Source organism: Bubalus kerabau, chromosome 1 (genome assembly GCF_029407905.1).
Source record: "Bubalus kerabau isolate K-KA32 ecotype Philippines breed swamp buffalo chromosome 1, PCC_UOA_SB_1v2, whole genome shotgun sequence".
NCBI classification, from domain to species: domain Eukaryota; kingdom Metazoa; phylum Chordata; class Mammalia; order Artiodactyla; family Bovidae; genus Bubalus; species Bubalus kerabau.
This window is the reverse complement of record NC_073624.1, coordinates 100,402,626-100,417,384: the sequence shown is the minus strand read 5'-3', so window position 1 is coordinate 100,417,384 and position 14,759 is coordinate 100,402,626. Positions and strand designations below refer to the sequence as shown.

At 42.6% G+C, this 14,759-nt stretch overlaps 1 protein-coding gene and 1 long non-coding RNA gene across 2 annotated transcripts; one reads left to right on the top strand and one right to left on the bottom strand.

The window, feature by feature from the left end:
- Positions 1 to 2,322: 2,322 nt before the first annotated feature.
- BTG1 (BTG anti-proliferation factor 1) lies at positions 2,323 to 5,049 on the bottom strand. Its single transcript, XM_055585779.1, has 2 exons — positions 4,577 to 5,049; positions 2,323 to 3,630 (listed from the first exon to the last, which is right to left on the bottom strand). Exons 1-2 carry the CDS (start codon positions 4,722 to 4,724, stop codon positions 3,263 to 3,265), a joined length of 516 nt encoding a protein of 171 aa, XP_055441754.1. The 5' UTR covers positions 4,725 to 5,049; the 3' UTR covers positions 2,323 to 3,262.
- A 289-nt stretch (positions 5,050 to 5,338) lies between these two features.
- Positions 5,339 to 14,508, top strand: LOC129655403 (uncharacterized). Its single transcript, XR_008715987.1, has 3 exons — positions 5,339 to 5,661; positions 8,767 to 8,816; positions 13,553 to 14,508. It is a non-coding gene; the product is annotated as an uncharacterized LOC129655403 (long non-coding RNA).
- The last annotated feature ends 251 nt before the right edge of the window (positions 14,509 to 14,759 follow it).

The following is a 14,759-nucleotide window of genomic DNA, read 5'->3' as shown; positions in this document are numbered from 1 at the left end:
TAAGATTAAAGGGAGTTTGAAACCTTTGGTCATGAAACTCAAGAAGAGTCAGGCATACTGCTGCTTTTTAATTTGAAGGCCAATCCTGTGATGTGTAACACCTATACAAAACAACATTACTTGCAATTTGAGTTATAGTGACTTAAGGACTTCCCTGGTGGTTCAGACGGTAAAGTGTCTGCCTACAATGTGAGAGAAATCATTTGTGCAATTGTACCAGAAAGCAATTTTCTAGTGGCCTACCCATTCTATCATTACAAAAATATTGGAAATTAAGAGTGATTAACATGTGACTGTTACTCCCGATTGCAGGGGTAAAGCAAACAGCCCCATTATCCTGCAGGAAATAGGCTAACTCTGTCCATACAATCAACTTTAAGCCTTCTTCATTCTTGCATTATAGAGCAAGACAGTATTTACATTTGAAGAAAAGAAAGCGATTTAAATACTACGTGTTAAAATTCAAAGTAATTATTTCTAAACTTAGTGCTAATAAATATGAATCTTGGGGCCAGTGGCAACTAACAATATTGAACGCAGTTAAAGAGAAAAAAAGCAGATCCTTTTAAGAAAGGATCCCTAAGAAACTCTTAACTCAAGCAGTGTAAAATGCCCTTTAAATTCTATCACAAAGTTTTTTTAAAAAGTACACAACACACTGTTACAAATGTCTATGTGTATAGGCCTGACACACACGTGTGCATACAAGAGACTCAAACCTTTATCAAAATGGCTCAGTAGAACAATCTCAGAAGCAATGAAAAAGATGTATTAAATAGTTACTAAACTGGAGACAATTGTCCAGGGAATGTTAAGGTTAAAGTCACAGGAAACAGCTGGATGCTAGGTCTTAGTGATGTTTGTAAGCCTTTTAAAGAGGAAATTTTACCAGTTCCTTATATGCCAGGCATCACCTGAATTGTTTTAAGTTCTCCTTGCATCAAATTTCTTTACAGTACTAAAAAGTCTGATGTCAGTATCTTCAAGAATGACCCCCCATCTGAGAAAAGCCTTGACAGAAGTTTTAGGTACTAAAATATATCCCCCTAAACTGCTCGAAAGTCATCCTTCGCCCCAGATCCCAGTATGCAAAGCTTTACCAGTTACTAGCTTCTGAACACAGGCACACACAACTTCAAATGAGTTACCAGATGAAATGTAGTTGGTAAACAGTAGCAGTCAGCACTGGGTTAAGATCTGTGTAAAAACCATACTACCAGCTATTTTATTGTAAATTTGTTTGAAAAACTAGAGGGGGTGGGGATAGGATTCCGAAAAACAGACTGAAAAATAACACCATTAATAAGTGGCAAGGGTAGTCCATGTGTTATGGTTTTAATTCAAACTCTCAAGGACAGCCTGCTGGTAAAAGTACACAAACATCCTTTGTATTCTAAATACCTGCTTGTTTAGCCGGGTATTCCTTTGTCTCTACAAAAATCAGAATGTACAGGGAGAAATGAAACTCCAAACTTACTTCGGACTACTGATTTCCAAATAACCTAGACTGTGTTATTTCCAGTTTGAACATGTTTACATGAATACCACCCAAAAGACAGTTAGTTACATACGTGCGTAGAGAACAACTCAAGAAATTTTTCATTTTCAACTTGTACTGAAAAACCATGTTATTCTTCCTACAGCCAAAGAATTATGAAAGAGCTTTATCATACGGATTAGTGGGGCAATCTACACTCCAGCAAGAAGTGTTCATTTGTTTCATTTAGGTTCTTTGTATTTATCTGAAGTCTGAAAATGATGCATCAAGAACTCAGCATTTCAACTTGAGAATAAAAATTCAAACATACCTTTTGTTGAATTCCAGCTTAAGTGATTTTTTATGTAAATCTTGCAGCTGACGAAAGGCAAAAAAGCAACCAATCTCTGCAGTGATTAGTCTGGTCTTTTAAGACTATGGGTCACCTGCCCCAGGATTTTCTAAATGAACAAGGAATTCATGGGGCAAAATAACTTTTTCAAAGGTGGGCCAGAATGGAACGTTTCTCTCTTCACTTCAACAGGGAAGCAGTGAAATGTAATCCTTTGAGTAACTCTTTTTGGTTGATGTTACCTTTGTCTCATCCTCATTTCATGCCATTAGCTTGGGACTGTGTCCAATGTTTCAACTTTAGAACTTTTCTTAGAAAAAGTATGTTACCCCTCTAACACCTAAATTTGTATACAAAAATCATCTTTACTCCTTAACAAATGTTTTTCAGCTTGACCAGTGTGCAACTGACATTCACATGGCTTACAGAACTTGAGTCTTTTGAGAAATGTATTTCTTTTAGCTGAACCTCTATAATCATGACAAGAGATTGATTAAAATGCCAAGATAAGAAACAATTTATTATAGAGAGAAGAAAAATTTCTCATCCAAAATATAGAAATCTGTACAACTTTGCCACAATCAATATACATGAACTGTACAAATTTACACCAGTTCATAATTTACCAAATAAAAGATGACTAACAAAGTTCACAAAATAGATGGTGGTTTGTGGAAAAGACTTTTACCCAATTAAGTACAAGGAGAGTTACAAACCAGACCTCCACTTTCTAAAAATAAGAAGTTTACTCAGTCTTAGAAAACTACAAGCTAGCAAATGTACAGAGAGCTGGCTGGTGCTAACACCACAGTTGAGACAGTGTCTTTAAGGGTCTTTTTTTTTTTTTAAAGCCTGTTGCCAAGGCAGATTCTGGTCACTTGCTACTTTCAAGGCCAAAAACACAATACAAGGTCTGACCATTTCCCCAGGTCATGCTTACTCGTTTGTCTTATATACATTTATACATATTTAAGTGCTAGGTAAAAGTCTTGTCATAAAATTTCCAGTATTACCATGTTTAAAATGTTGAGCTTTCCTATTGAGCTGCCAAAAAGGATAACAACTTTTAAGTGTAATAGTGCAAATTTTCTCTGCAAGTTCTACTGCAAAGAAATACAAATTTGCATTAAAGGGACTGACGTAAAAATTTAGGTATCATGTCTGGGAGAAACTGAAACCATCCTAGGACTTCACTCCTAGCAAATAAGATGATCATTTACTTGGACTCACAGGCTATTAAAATCATTGAAAGGTACTGTCCAAACTATGGCACTGTCACTTAAAAAAATTTTTTTTTACCACTCTATCTTGTGCCAGATCTTCACAGCTGTGACATGGTTTAAATTCCATAATCCATCCCCAAGGGGAGCCCACCCAAAGCAAAAATCAAATTTATCCATCCATTATAAGATGATCCATCCATAGACTATATCTTAACCTGATACAGTCATCATATTGTAGTTTTTCGAAGGGCTTGTTCTGCCCAAGAGAAGTTCCTCCTTACAGCTGATTCTGCTGTCTACCATTTGCACGTTGGTGCTGTTTTGGGTGCTACCTCCTGCTGGCGAGGCTTCGTACAGCACACAGATGGAGCCATCCTCGCCAATTCTGTAGGACACTTCGTACGGGTCAACCCAGAGCGTGAGTTCACTTGGGAGAAGCCTGAACAGCTCCTGACTGCTCAGTCCAATCCGCTGCGCTGCCTGTCCAATCAGAGGATCCATTTTATGGTTGATGCGAATACAACGGTAACCTGATCCCTTGCAGGGCTTCTCTGGGAACCAGTGATGTTTATAATGTTCTACAGAAGAAAAGAGAGAAAACAATGCTTAGACGCCGTTACTGCCGGCTCCCGCCTTAGTCTCCTCCTTCCGTTGGCTCCTTTGAGTGAAAATGCCGAATATCAACTTTTTTTTTTAAAAGCCCAGCATCGCATTCGCGGATGTGCGTGGATGGAAAACGAGCAGGGCAGGGTTTTAGAAATAACAGTTGCACGGGACAAAACAATCTCCGGGAACCAACCGGCTGAGCCGCCAAAACGGGAATCAGGCGCGCAGCCTGCGCCAGCCGGACGGCACCGGCGGCCAGGCGGGAACCTGTTTACTTTCTCCACCCAACCCTGGCCGCACACAATGGGGTTTATGACTTTGGAGGAGAAGCGCCGCCGGAGTGTTAACCCCGAAGGGAAGGAAAACAAGCCACCCTAAACCACGCTCTGGGCAGGGCTGTAATTGTGCCAGTGACAAATCCGATGATTAATGGGCAGGGTTAGGAGGCGCGGGGAGACCGCACGTCCGTCCCGAGCGGGCTTCGGGGCAGCCGCGCCGTTTTACCCCCGGGCCCGACAGCCGAGCCCGCAACTGTTGTATCGGAGTCGGGGGAGGGAGCGTCGAACCCACCCCAGCCCCGTGGGTCCTTTGTCCCCCGAAATCCGCGGAACGTCCGAGGACCGCAGCTCCCGCCTCGGTCGGCTTTAGTTTCTTTGTTGTGCGTCAGTTTTCTTCTCCCCTCCGTTGGCCAACCGTGGGGGGACAGGGAGCGCCCTCGACCTAATCCCCAAACCCTCCCCGGGACCCGCCGTTAGCGGCCGCTCTGCGCGCCAGTCACCATCCCGCGGCCGGACTCGAGCGCGGTCGCCCGGGGCGCTACGGACACTCCCGCGGCCCCGACGGCCCGGCCCCGGCAAGTGCGGCCGCGTCCCTCCCCCCGCGGCGTCCCTCGCCCTCCTGCCACCACGGCCCGCTCACCTGCCAGCAGCTCCTGCAGGCTCTGGCTGAAGGTCTGCAGTTGTCGCTCGCTCGTGAGCCCCTTGGTGCGGAGGAACTTAGAGATGAAGGACACGGCGGCGGCGATCTCGCCTATCATGGTGGCGGCCCGACTGTAGAAGGGATGCATGGGGGCGGCGGGCGGGGGCGGCCCGGGGCGGCCGGGGCTCGGCGGCGCGGCCCCGACGGAGGAGCGGCCACCCCGGGCTCCCTCACAAGTCAGAGGGCTGAGAGGGAGAGAGGGCGTGAGCGGCGTACGGCTACTTTTTTTTCTCCTTTCTTTATAGTAAAAAGTTATTTTCGACACAGGAGGCGGCAGGAAAGTGGAAGAGACGAGCGACGGCGGCCTGGTCACATCGCTCGGACCTCCCCAGCCGCCTCCGCCTCCAGCTCCGCAGCCTCCGAAGCTCCCAGCAGTTGCATTTCCAGCTCCGACGGGCTAAGAGAGAAAGGGGTGGTGCAGCACTTTTTATAGAGCCACGGAAAGGAAGTGGCGTAGCTGGAGCGTGACGGCCGAGTCTAGCCAATCCAGAGATCGCACCATTGTGACGCAAGCAGATTCGGAGTCGGAGGGGGCGGGAAAAAGGAGCCAGGGGGCGGGTCCATAGACTGGGAAGAGAGGGAGGAGCTGACGTAATCCGCTTGTAAACAAATAAACCCCGGAGTGGCAGCAGGAGAAGGGGGAGCAAGTGGCGGGGGAAGGAGGAAACTAGGGGTGCGCGTGTGAAAGCCCCGCCCCCCCAGCCCTAGCTCCTCCTTCCCGCTCCAGCAACTCCAGGCACCGCGCCAGCGCATCCTCTGCAAGAGTACTCTGCCCGGGCTAGCCTGCGAGGAGGCTTAATGCTGTGCAGATAAAAGCAGCCCGGCTTAGGCTGTGTACACCCGCGCCAGCGGCACGGATACGTCTGCATGGCAGTGGCCCGCTGACTGTACTCGGTGTTTACATCCTGTCCCCGACGCCTAGTCTACGTGGCTGGCTCCACGGGCAGGATGAGCAGCGGGGTGCGGGTACCAGTGCTGAGGATACAGGGAGTGTGGAGAAAAGTGGAGCGAACCGGCTCTCGAGGGTTAGTAAGCCTTTTATGGTTGCTGTTCAGTGACATCAAGAGTCAAAAGGAGAGAAGAATGGAGTCCTTACTGAACCCATCTTAAAACTGATAAGAAAGCCTGTTACTGAAGATAAGTATGGTAACCGTAACGTTTAATCTATAAACAGAAAAAAATCTATATAATGCATTTTACACCGTTTACGCACAAAACCGAAGGTTGTTTCTTTTTCTAAAGTAAGTAACTGTCTCAGCCTTCGCCTTTTGCTGTTCTTTATAAAACAAGAAAATAAAGATAAAATTTGAAGGTTGTGAGAGTACTAGGGCAGACATTTAAGGTTACTTGAAGTCCTACTTGCCAAACTGGGGGGTCGGGGGAGCCGCGGGAATACGAAGGCATGAGCCTGCTAAAACGATTAGGCCTGCGAGAGGGTTAACCCGAACTCCATTAAAGAGGAGGGGAAAAGAAAAAAAAAAAAAAAGATGGTGAGCTGGGCAGATGGAGAAAGCAAACAAGAGGCAGAAGTTGAACTCTACCAGATGGAAATAAATATCCTGAGCTTAGCTGGTCATCAATATTGCAAAACACTGCTGAGCCAAAGGGTATAGAAATGAAGGGAAAAGTACAATTCACCATAGAGCAATAGGAGAAAAATATTTGTTGTTTGAATGAAATATGTTAAACTGAGCTTTTAGGTTATTTTTTCATTTATACACAATAATTATAGGTAGTTACATGTGAAATAAATACTTTAAAAGATAAGTAAGACTGAATTATTTAAAAGCGTTGACATGAAAGTGTTTTCTTTGAATAAATGCATCAGTGCATCAAAAATAATGGTAAATAGATACATTCGTTTCTTTCTAGGATTCTGCAGATAGAACTGTGCTTAAAAGTAAATGTCATGGTAATTACTTCCCTAGGGATGTGAAACCTCTTGCATTACTCAAAATGGAGATAGGAAAACAAGTAAATCCTTAAAATTACCATAGCCCTAGATTTAGATTTTCTGATATCCTTCTAACCCCCCACCACCCTTACTCATCTGCTCTGTTCATTTCCCGTACACCATCAGTCATTCGAGCATTAGATTAGAAATCAGGTGAATTTTTCTTCTTCAAAAATTTTGAGCTTAAACTGACTCATCTACAAAATAGAAAAAATGAAATTAACAAAATGTTAGGATCCAAATTCATTCCTGTCTCCCAGCTCCACTGCTTTTTTTTTTTCTTTCATTGAAATGTATTTGAGGTACAATATTATGCTAGTTTCAAGTGTACTACATAGTGATTTAACATTTGCATACACTATGAAATGGCCACTATTAACTGCCTTCCCAGACAGCAGCTGGACCCTTTCTAAATGCTTCTTAAAATCAGTAGAATAGAGTTAACAGAAAGTTGAACTCACATATTCTAGAAGGGGTTTTCCTCCCACTGTTTTCTATTGTATGTGTGTGTTTCCCACTTTAAATCATTCCTTTAAGAGAGAAATGGATTTAAGAAATTACTCTTTTACACTAGGGTGATCTAGGGAGTACTCAGGAGGGAAAAAAGGAGGTAAATATTGGTCCTAAATGCAAGCTTTAGATAGTGGACAATGTTAATAGCTAATGGTTTTCAAATCTGGACATATATATGTTTAGTAATATTTTCCCAGAAATTTGGTGAAGCTGTTCCCATCCAAGAAACTAGGAGGTATTTCTTGACATCTTGAATTTGTAAAGGCACTTTCTCATCTTGTTAATATGCTAAACTATAGGGTACTCCCAACTACTTAGAAACCCAACTCTTCATTCTGTGTCCTTAGGCAAGTTATTTAACTTCTCTGCATCGTAATCTCCAAAAAATGTAAAGGTTGTTAAGAGGACTAAGTGGAATAACTTTGTTGTTTAGTCGCTCAGTGGGGTCTGACTGTTTTTGACCCCCATGGACTGGCAGGCTCTTCGGTCCTTGGGATTTCCCAGGCAAGAATACTGGAGTGGGTTGCTATGTGCTCCTCCAGGGGATCTTCCCAACCCAGGGATCAAACCCAGGTCTCCCACTTTGCAGGTGGATTCTTTACTATCTGAGTCACCAGGGAAGCCACATACATAGAAAACAGGGAGAGTGGGGCAAGGAGTGAGAATTGTTCTTTCTCCTCCTGCCTTCTGAAAATGTCACTCAGTCGCATCTGACTCTTTGCGACCCCATAGCCTGTAGCTTCTATCCATGTAATTCTCTAGGCAAGAATACTGGAGTGGATTGCCACTCCCTTCTCCAGGAGCTCTTCCCCACCCAGGGATCGAACCTGGGTCTCCCACATTGCAGACAGATTCTTCACTGTCTGAGCCACCAGGGAAGTCCTTAGATAGATAGATATATAGGTATATTAAATTGCCTGTGATATATATAATTATCAAATTAATTTCTAAAACCTATAAAATTTTCAAAGCACTATTAAAAAAAAAAAAAAAAACACCTTAAGGAATATGTCAAAACAATCCAGAAACCTGGGTTTCAAAATAAATCTGCGAGTGACGAATGTCAGATCTTTGGAGTGCTTAAGAGTTCAGAAGGTACTTTCTATAGAGGAAACTATCAAGCAACTAGAGTCCTCAAAGGGCTGGATTATATTCCCATCCCTTAGTTCAATTGTTACCTGAACAGTTTGCTCTGAACTAACAAATCACAGCACCCTGTAGACTTTTTGAGTAATTGTGTTAACCAAGAAAGGGAGAGATAAAAAAAAGAAAAATTTATATAGGGTGAGAGAATGAACTTCTTTCTCTATTTCATAGACTAGTAAAATTTAGGAATCAACACAAGTTTGAAAATCTTATTTTGCCAAAGACGTTATTTAAAGAATTACATTATCATCTGCTGTCACTATCATTTTGGGGCAAAGATGATGTTTTAACACCCCCAAAGTAAGAAAGGTATCCATATCAGAAAATAAAGCATGGTCTTTTTAAGTGAAAAAATTTTAAGTTACTAAATGTCACCTTTTGCATTTCAGCCTTTGGGAACTCATCAAAACTATTAATCTATGAATAAGAGAGCACTAAATTAGGCTTTTATGCTATTCATTGGATATGCTATTCCTACTGCCTGGAATATCCCCTCCCTTTTTTTTTTTTTCCCTAGCTAATATCTGCTTATCGTCCAAGAAGACTTCCCTGACTCTCTGGACTTGTGTAAGTATCTACAGTATTCTGCTTCCCCTTGCCCTCACCCTGGTACTGATCAGACATACTAGATTTACTGTGTTTACTAATCCCTTTTCCTTTCTGGTCTGTAAATTCTCACAGGGCAGGCATCTTCTGTCATTCACTATTGCGAATGCCTAAGAAACAGGCCAAGACATAGTAAATGCTTTTGACTGATGTTAAATAGACATCTAAATACAAATGAGTCCATCAAAACCATGACTTGCAAACACACACACACACACACACACACACACAACCCACAAAAAAACAAACAATAGCAAAAAACAACGTGACTTGCAGTTTGTCAGCTGAAAGATCACACAGAGCAAGTTGTCTTGCTTAAAATCGGACAGTCAATATTTGAGAAGATAAGTAACTCACCTCTGTGGCACTGTCTTTCTGGTTCCCATGAGTGTTAGATTACTTCATAGTGTTTTAGATAAATGTTGTTTTAGGATAGGCTGCATTTCCAAAGCAAATGAAATGGAGACCAAAGTCACTTGGATATGCTGCTTAAGAAACACTGTGGAAGTCTCCACATCGCTCCCATTTAAGGTTTCTTATCTTATTTCTCCACGTGTTATGTAGACACATTTTAGTATTTTTATATATCAGATTACACAGGGCTGTCATCTGCCAGTCTCTCACATTACCCTTCTCTCCTGAAGTTGTTCACAAGGAGTCCTTCCTAAGCTCCGAGCTTCCACTTCATCCCTGTGATCCTGGCTTCCTGCATTATTGCTAGGAAAGTCCCAGATTTTTTTTTTTTAATGGCTGTATTACAGTTCACAAGGTTGTCCAGTAGGCCTCCCCCACCACCCTTTCATGTCCCCTTCCTTTAATCCCCGCTCAGCAAAGGTTTTACTCCTTATCTGGCCCCTCCCTCTCCAAAGGCACCTTTAGGCCCAGAGACTCCCTTTTGCTGAGCTGGATGAGTCTCCTTGTTGCTGAAGACATTCACTAAAGTATTATCTATTGTGTCCTCTGTCATGAATTTACTTCCAGAGTCCTAGGTGTCCTTGGTGCTGGCTTTAGAAAACTCACAGCTGGTTCAAGCAGGAGAGTTCTTTACAGACTGTTAATAGCAAATAGAGACAGGGTATTTATTTTGGGGTGTGTATGGGGACAGAAGGAGATAAGGAAGCCAGTCCCCAAAGTGAGTGATCTCTGCTAAGTGATCTCTGATCAGTGAAGTTGGCCCATAGTTAGGTCTCTGGAAGGAAGAAAAAGAGGGGACCTGATCTGGAAGTATTTTAAAGACTTAAACCACTATGAGGAAGATAAATATTGCTGAAAAAACTGGTGAGTAAATAGGGCCATAGTTACCTGGCAGTGAGGGGAGAGTGAGTGTTTTGGGCAGGGAAGTGAAATGATCAGATTTATTTTTTGGAAAGTCCTAAGGATGATGCCCATCAAAAAGACTTCCCTGGTGGCTCAGACAGTAAAGCGTCTGTCTACAATGTGGGAGACCTAGGTTTGATCCCTGGGTCTGGAAGTTCCCTGGAGAAGGAAATGGCAACCCACTCCAGTACTCTTGCGTGGAAAATCCCATAGACAGAGGAGCCTGGTGTCCATGGAGTCACAAAGAGTCAGACACGACTGAGCAACTTCACTTTCACTTTTCAAGGATGATGAATTAAATTGGGGTCATTTGAAGTGACTTATATCTTTGTCTCTAATTCTTATTTAAATCTTTAAATAATTTAGCTTTCATCTCTTCAACTAGAGACTTAATGCCTTTTGTTTATTCTTTTCTTGATTATCCATGGGAAGCAGACCACTTTTAGGAGCCTCCCCACCTGCCAACCTGCTTTGCTTTGCTTAGATATGAATTCAAGGGCACAAACTAAGACCCTTGTACTAGGTTTAGATCAAGAAACATAAAAGAACTAGAAATCCGACAGTGACAAGTATAGATTTGGGGCAAAACTGTTCTTGTTAAAGCAATTGGGAAAAAGAATTAAAGAGTTGCTTCTGAGTAGCAGTAACAATTTGGAAAACTCAACAGTGGCTACAGGACTGGAAAAGGTCAGTTTTCATTCCAATCCCAAAGAAAGGCAATGCCAAAGAATGCTCAAACAACCGCACAATTGCACTCATCTCACACGCTAGTAAAAGTAATGCTCAAAAATTCTCCAAGCCAGGCTTCAGCAGTACGTGAACCATGAACTTCCACATGTTCAAGCTGGTTTTAGAAAAGACAGAGGAACCAGAGATCAAGTTGCCAACACTCGCTAGATCATCAAAAAAGTAAGAGAGTTCCAGAAAAACATCTATTTCTGCTTTATTGACTATGCCAAAGCCTTTGACTGTGTGGATCACAATAAACTGTGGAAAATTATTCAAGAGATGGGAATCCCAGACCACCTGACCTGCCTCTTGAGAAACCTATATGTGGTCAGGAAGCAACAGTTAGAACTGGACATGGAACAACAGACTGGTTCCAAATAGGAAAAGAAGTATGTCAAGGCTATATATTGTCACCCTGCTTATTTAACTTACATGCAGAGTACATCATGAGAAATGCTGGGCAGGAAGAAGCACAAGCTGGAATCAAGATTGCGGGGAGAAATCTCAATAACCTCAGATATGCAGATGACACCACCCTTATGGCAGAAAGTGAAGAGGAACTCAAAAGCCTCTTGATGAAAGTGAAAGTGGAGAGTGAAAAAGTTGGCTTAAAGCTCAACATTCAGAAAACGAAGATCATGGCATCTGGTCCCATCACTTCATGGGAAATAGATGAGGAAACAGTGGAAACAGTGTCAGACTCTATTTTGGGGGGCTCCAAAATCACTGCAAATGGTGACTGCAGCCATGAAATTAAAAGCTGCTTACTCCTTGGAAGGAAAGTTATGACCAACCTAGATAGCATATTCAAAAGCAGAGCCATTACTTTGCCAACAAAGGTCTGTCTAGTCAAGGCTATGGTTTTTCCTCTGGTCACATATGGATGTGAGAGTTGAGCTGTGAAGAAGGCTGAGTGCTGAAGAATTGATGCTTTTGAAGTGTGGTGTTGGAGAAGACTCTTGCAAGTCCCTTGGACTGCAGGGAGATCCAACCAGTCCATTCTGAAGATCAGCCCTGGGTGTTCTTTGGAAGGAATGATGCTAAAGCTGAAACTCCAGTACTTTGGCCACCTCATGCGAAGAGTTGACTCATTGGAAAAGACTCTGATGCTGGGAGGGATTGGGGGCAGGAGGAGAAGGGGACGACAGAGGATGAGATGGCTGGATGGCATCACCAACTGGATGGACGTAAGTTTGAGTGAACTCCGGGAGTTGGTGATGGACAGGGAGGCCTGGCGTGCTGTGATTCATGAGGTCTCAAAGAGTTGACATGATGAGCGACTGAACAAAACAAAGATCATACAAATTAACATCATTGAAGGTGAACCAGACACTGTACTAGGTATTTTATTTAATTTTTTGCATTTGCAAAATCAATTCAGTCATGTCTGACTATTTGTGACCCTATGGACTGAAGCCTGCCAAGCTCCTCTGTCCATAGAATTTTATAGGCAAGAATACTAAAGTGGGTTGCCATGCCCTTTTCCAGGGGATCTTCCCCATCCAGGGATCGAACCTGCATCTCTTACATCTTTTGCATTGGCAGGCGGGTTCTTTACCATTAGCGCCACCTGGGAAGCCCATTTTATTTTTACTTTTTATTTATTTATGTATCTATTTATTTTTGGCCGTGACACTCTACTTGTGGGATTTTAATTCTCCAACCAGGGAATGAACCTGGGCCCTCAGCAGTAAGACCATATAGTCCTAACCAGTGTACCAGCAGAGAATTCCCGTGTACTAAGTATTTTAGAGGCATCCCATTTAATTCTCCCAGAAACACCACCAGGTAAGTATAATTGTCTGCATTTAACATGTGAGGTTTCAGTCCTAAAGAAAATAAGTAATTTACTCAAGGTCTTAACAACCAGAGTTAAACCCTCAAGTCTACACTACAAAACTTGGAGGCAAATTCCTGATACCACCTTTTCTAAAGGGATCATGAGAAATAAAATCTTATAAAGGTATAAAACATTTTGGAAGTTAGTAGAGATAGTAGAAAGGAAAAAAAAAAACTCAAGGCCGCTTAGGAGAGTTCTCATGGCTGACATATCCTGGAAAATACAGCTATATTTCTTAAAAGGCTCCCTGAAAAATGAATCAAAGGACATATTAAAACATTAATCTGCCAAATAAAATAAGTTCACTGGAATGAAAACTATCCCTAGGGGCAGATAAGAGAAAGCAGAAAAAAAAATACCTTCTATTTTAGACTATTTTAGCATCTCGCTTCTCCTTTGACTTAAATTGGCAGAAGGAACGAGGAAGTGGGTCGGCCCCACAGTCCTCCAACAATTAAGTGGAGTCCAGTGAGCTTTGAGGGCTTTGGTGAAAGAGCTGGAGAGCAGCAAGAAGGGTTGCTTTTGTGTCTATCTCTTCTTCTCACCAGCTTCCCTGGTGGCTCAGTGGTAAAGAATCCTCCTGCAATGCAGGAGATGCTAGAGACAGGGGTTCCATCCCTGGGTGGAGGAGGGCATGGCAACCCACTCCAGTATTCTTGCCTGGAGAATCCCATGGACAGAGGAGCCTGGCGGGCTACAGTCAATAGAGTTGCAAAGAGTCAGACACGACTGAGGGTGTAACATGCTGCTGCTTCTCATCCTTCCTTTTAGCAGACCCTATGATTTCACTTACTTTTTTTTCTTTTTAAAGCTGCCACCATCTACTCTGTCTCCTGGGGCAATCCCCCACTGTTCAAGCTTATTGGATGTTTATCTGCATCTTCCCAGCACCAACAGTCTACTTCAGTTTTACAGTTTAACAACAGTGTGGGGAAAGAGATGATAAGAATCAACTTTGGAAGATTGAAAGCCTTAAGGAATCATACAAAGTTCTTATAAGTTATGGCCCTGGCCTAACTATAGTAGTTATAACTTTCTGAATATGGAAGACACAGACCTCCCTTTCCTGCCAAACCCATAGGGCAGCCAGGTTTCAAAGTGTGAACCCAGGCTAGCCATCTCAACATCACCCCAGGAAGCTGATAGAAATGCAAACTTTGGGCTCTAGACCTACTAATAGAGAAACTCGAGGGGTGGGGTTCAACAGTTTAGCACTAATGTTCCAGGACAACTGCTTTAAAAAGTAATGGCAACATTTCTACAATTTAAATTCAGCAAATAGGACTTACTTCCCAGGTGGCACAGTGAATAAAGGAATCCATCTGCCAATGCAAGGGACATGGATTTGATCCCTGGTCCGGGAAGTTTCCGCATGCCTTGGAGCAACTGAGCCCCTGTGCAATCACAGCTGCTGAAGCCCGTATGCCTAGAATCTGTGCCCCACAAGAAAAGAAGCTATAGCATTGAGAAGCCTGCATACTGGGACAAAAAGTAGCCTCCGATAACTGCAACTAGAGAAATCCCACATGCAACAGTGGAGACCCAGGTCAGCCCAAAACTAAGTAAATAAATAAAATCTCTCTTCTCACTAAAGATAAGTAAATAAAACCAGCAAACAAACTTCATAGCCAGGCATATACTATGTCAAATAGAAATCTTGTCCCTTAAAAGAAAAAAAGTAGCATACTAATTTAATATGTAAAAGCTGCCTTTTAAGTATCAAATATGTTCTAAGTGAGTGGTTATTTGCTTTTCTGAGGTTCTGCAGTCTGGGTAAAATGCATTTTTTTCAGCTTCTGAAACAATTGGCAAGTGAGAGTGTACAGTGATGTCCTTATATTATTCTCAAAAGAGAAGCTAATACTCAGGAAGGTTGATAAGATAATCATCTCATCAAATGTTGGTATAGTCCATGCCTTTATTTTCACTTTTAGGAAAAGCAGCAACTTGTCCTTTTTAAGGAACTTGAATTTAAAATAAGTAGGGACTTCCCTGGAGGTCCGGTAGTTAAGACTCCA

Excerpts from the sequence above, each read along its gene's own strand:
- BTG1 (XM_055585779.1), bottom strand. The coding sequence starts at position 4,724 with ATGCATCCCTTCTACAGTCGGGCCGCCACCATGATAGGCGAGATCGCC. Across the intron at positions 3,631-4,576 it reads CCTGCAGGAGCTGCTGGCAG|AACATTATAAACATCACTGG; the intron begins GTGAGCGGGCCG and ends TTTCTTCTGTAG.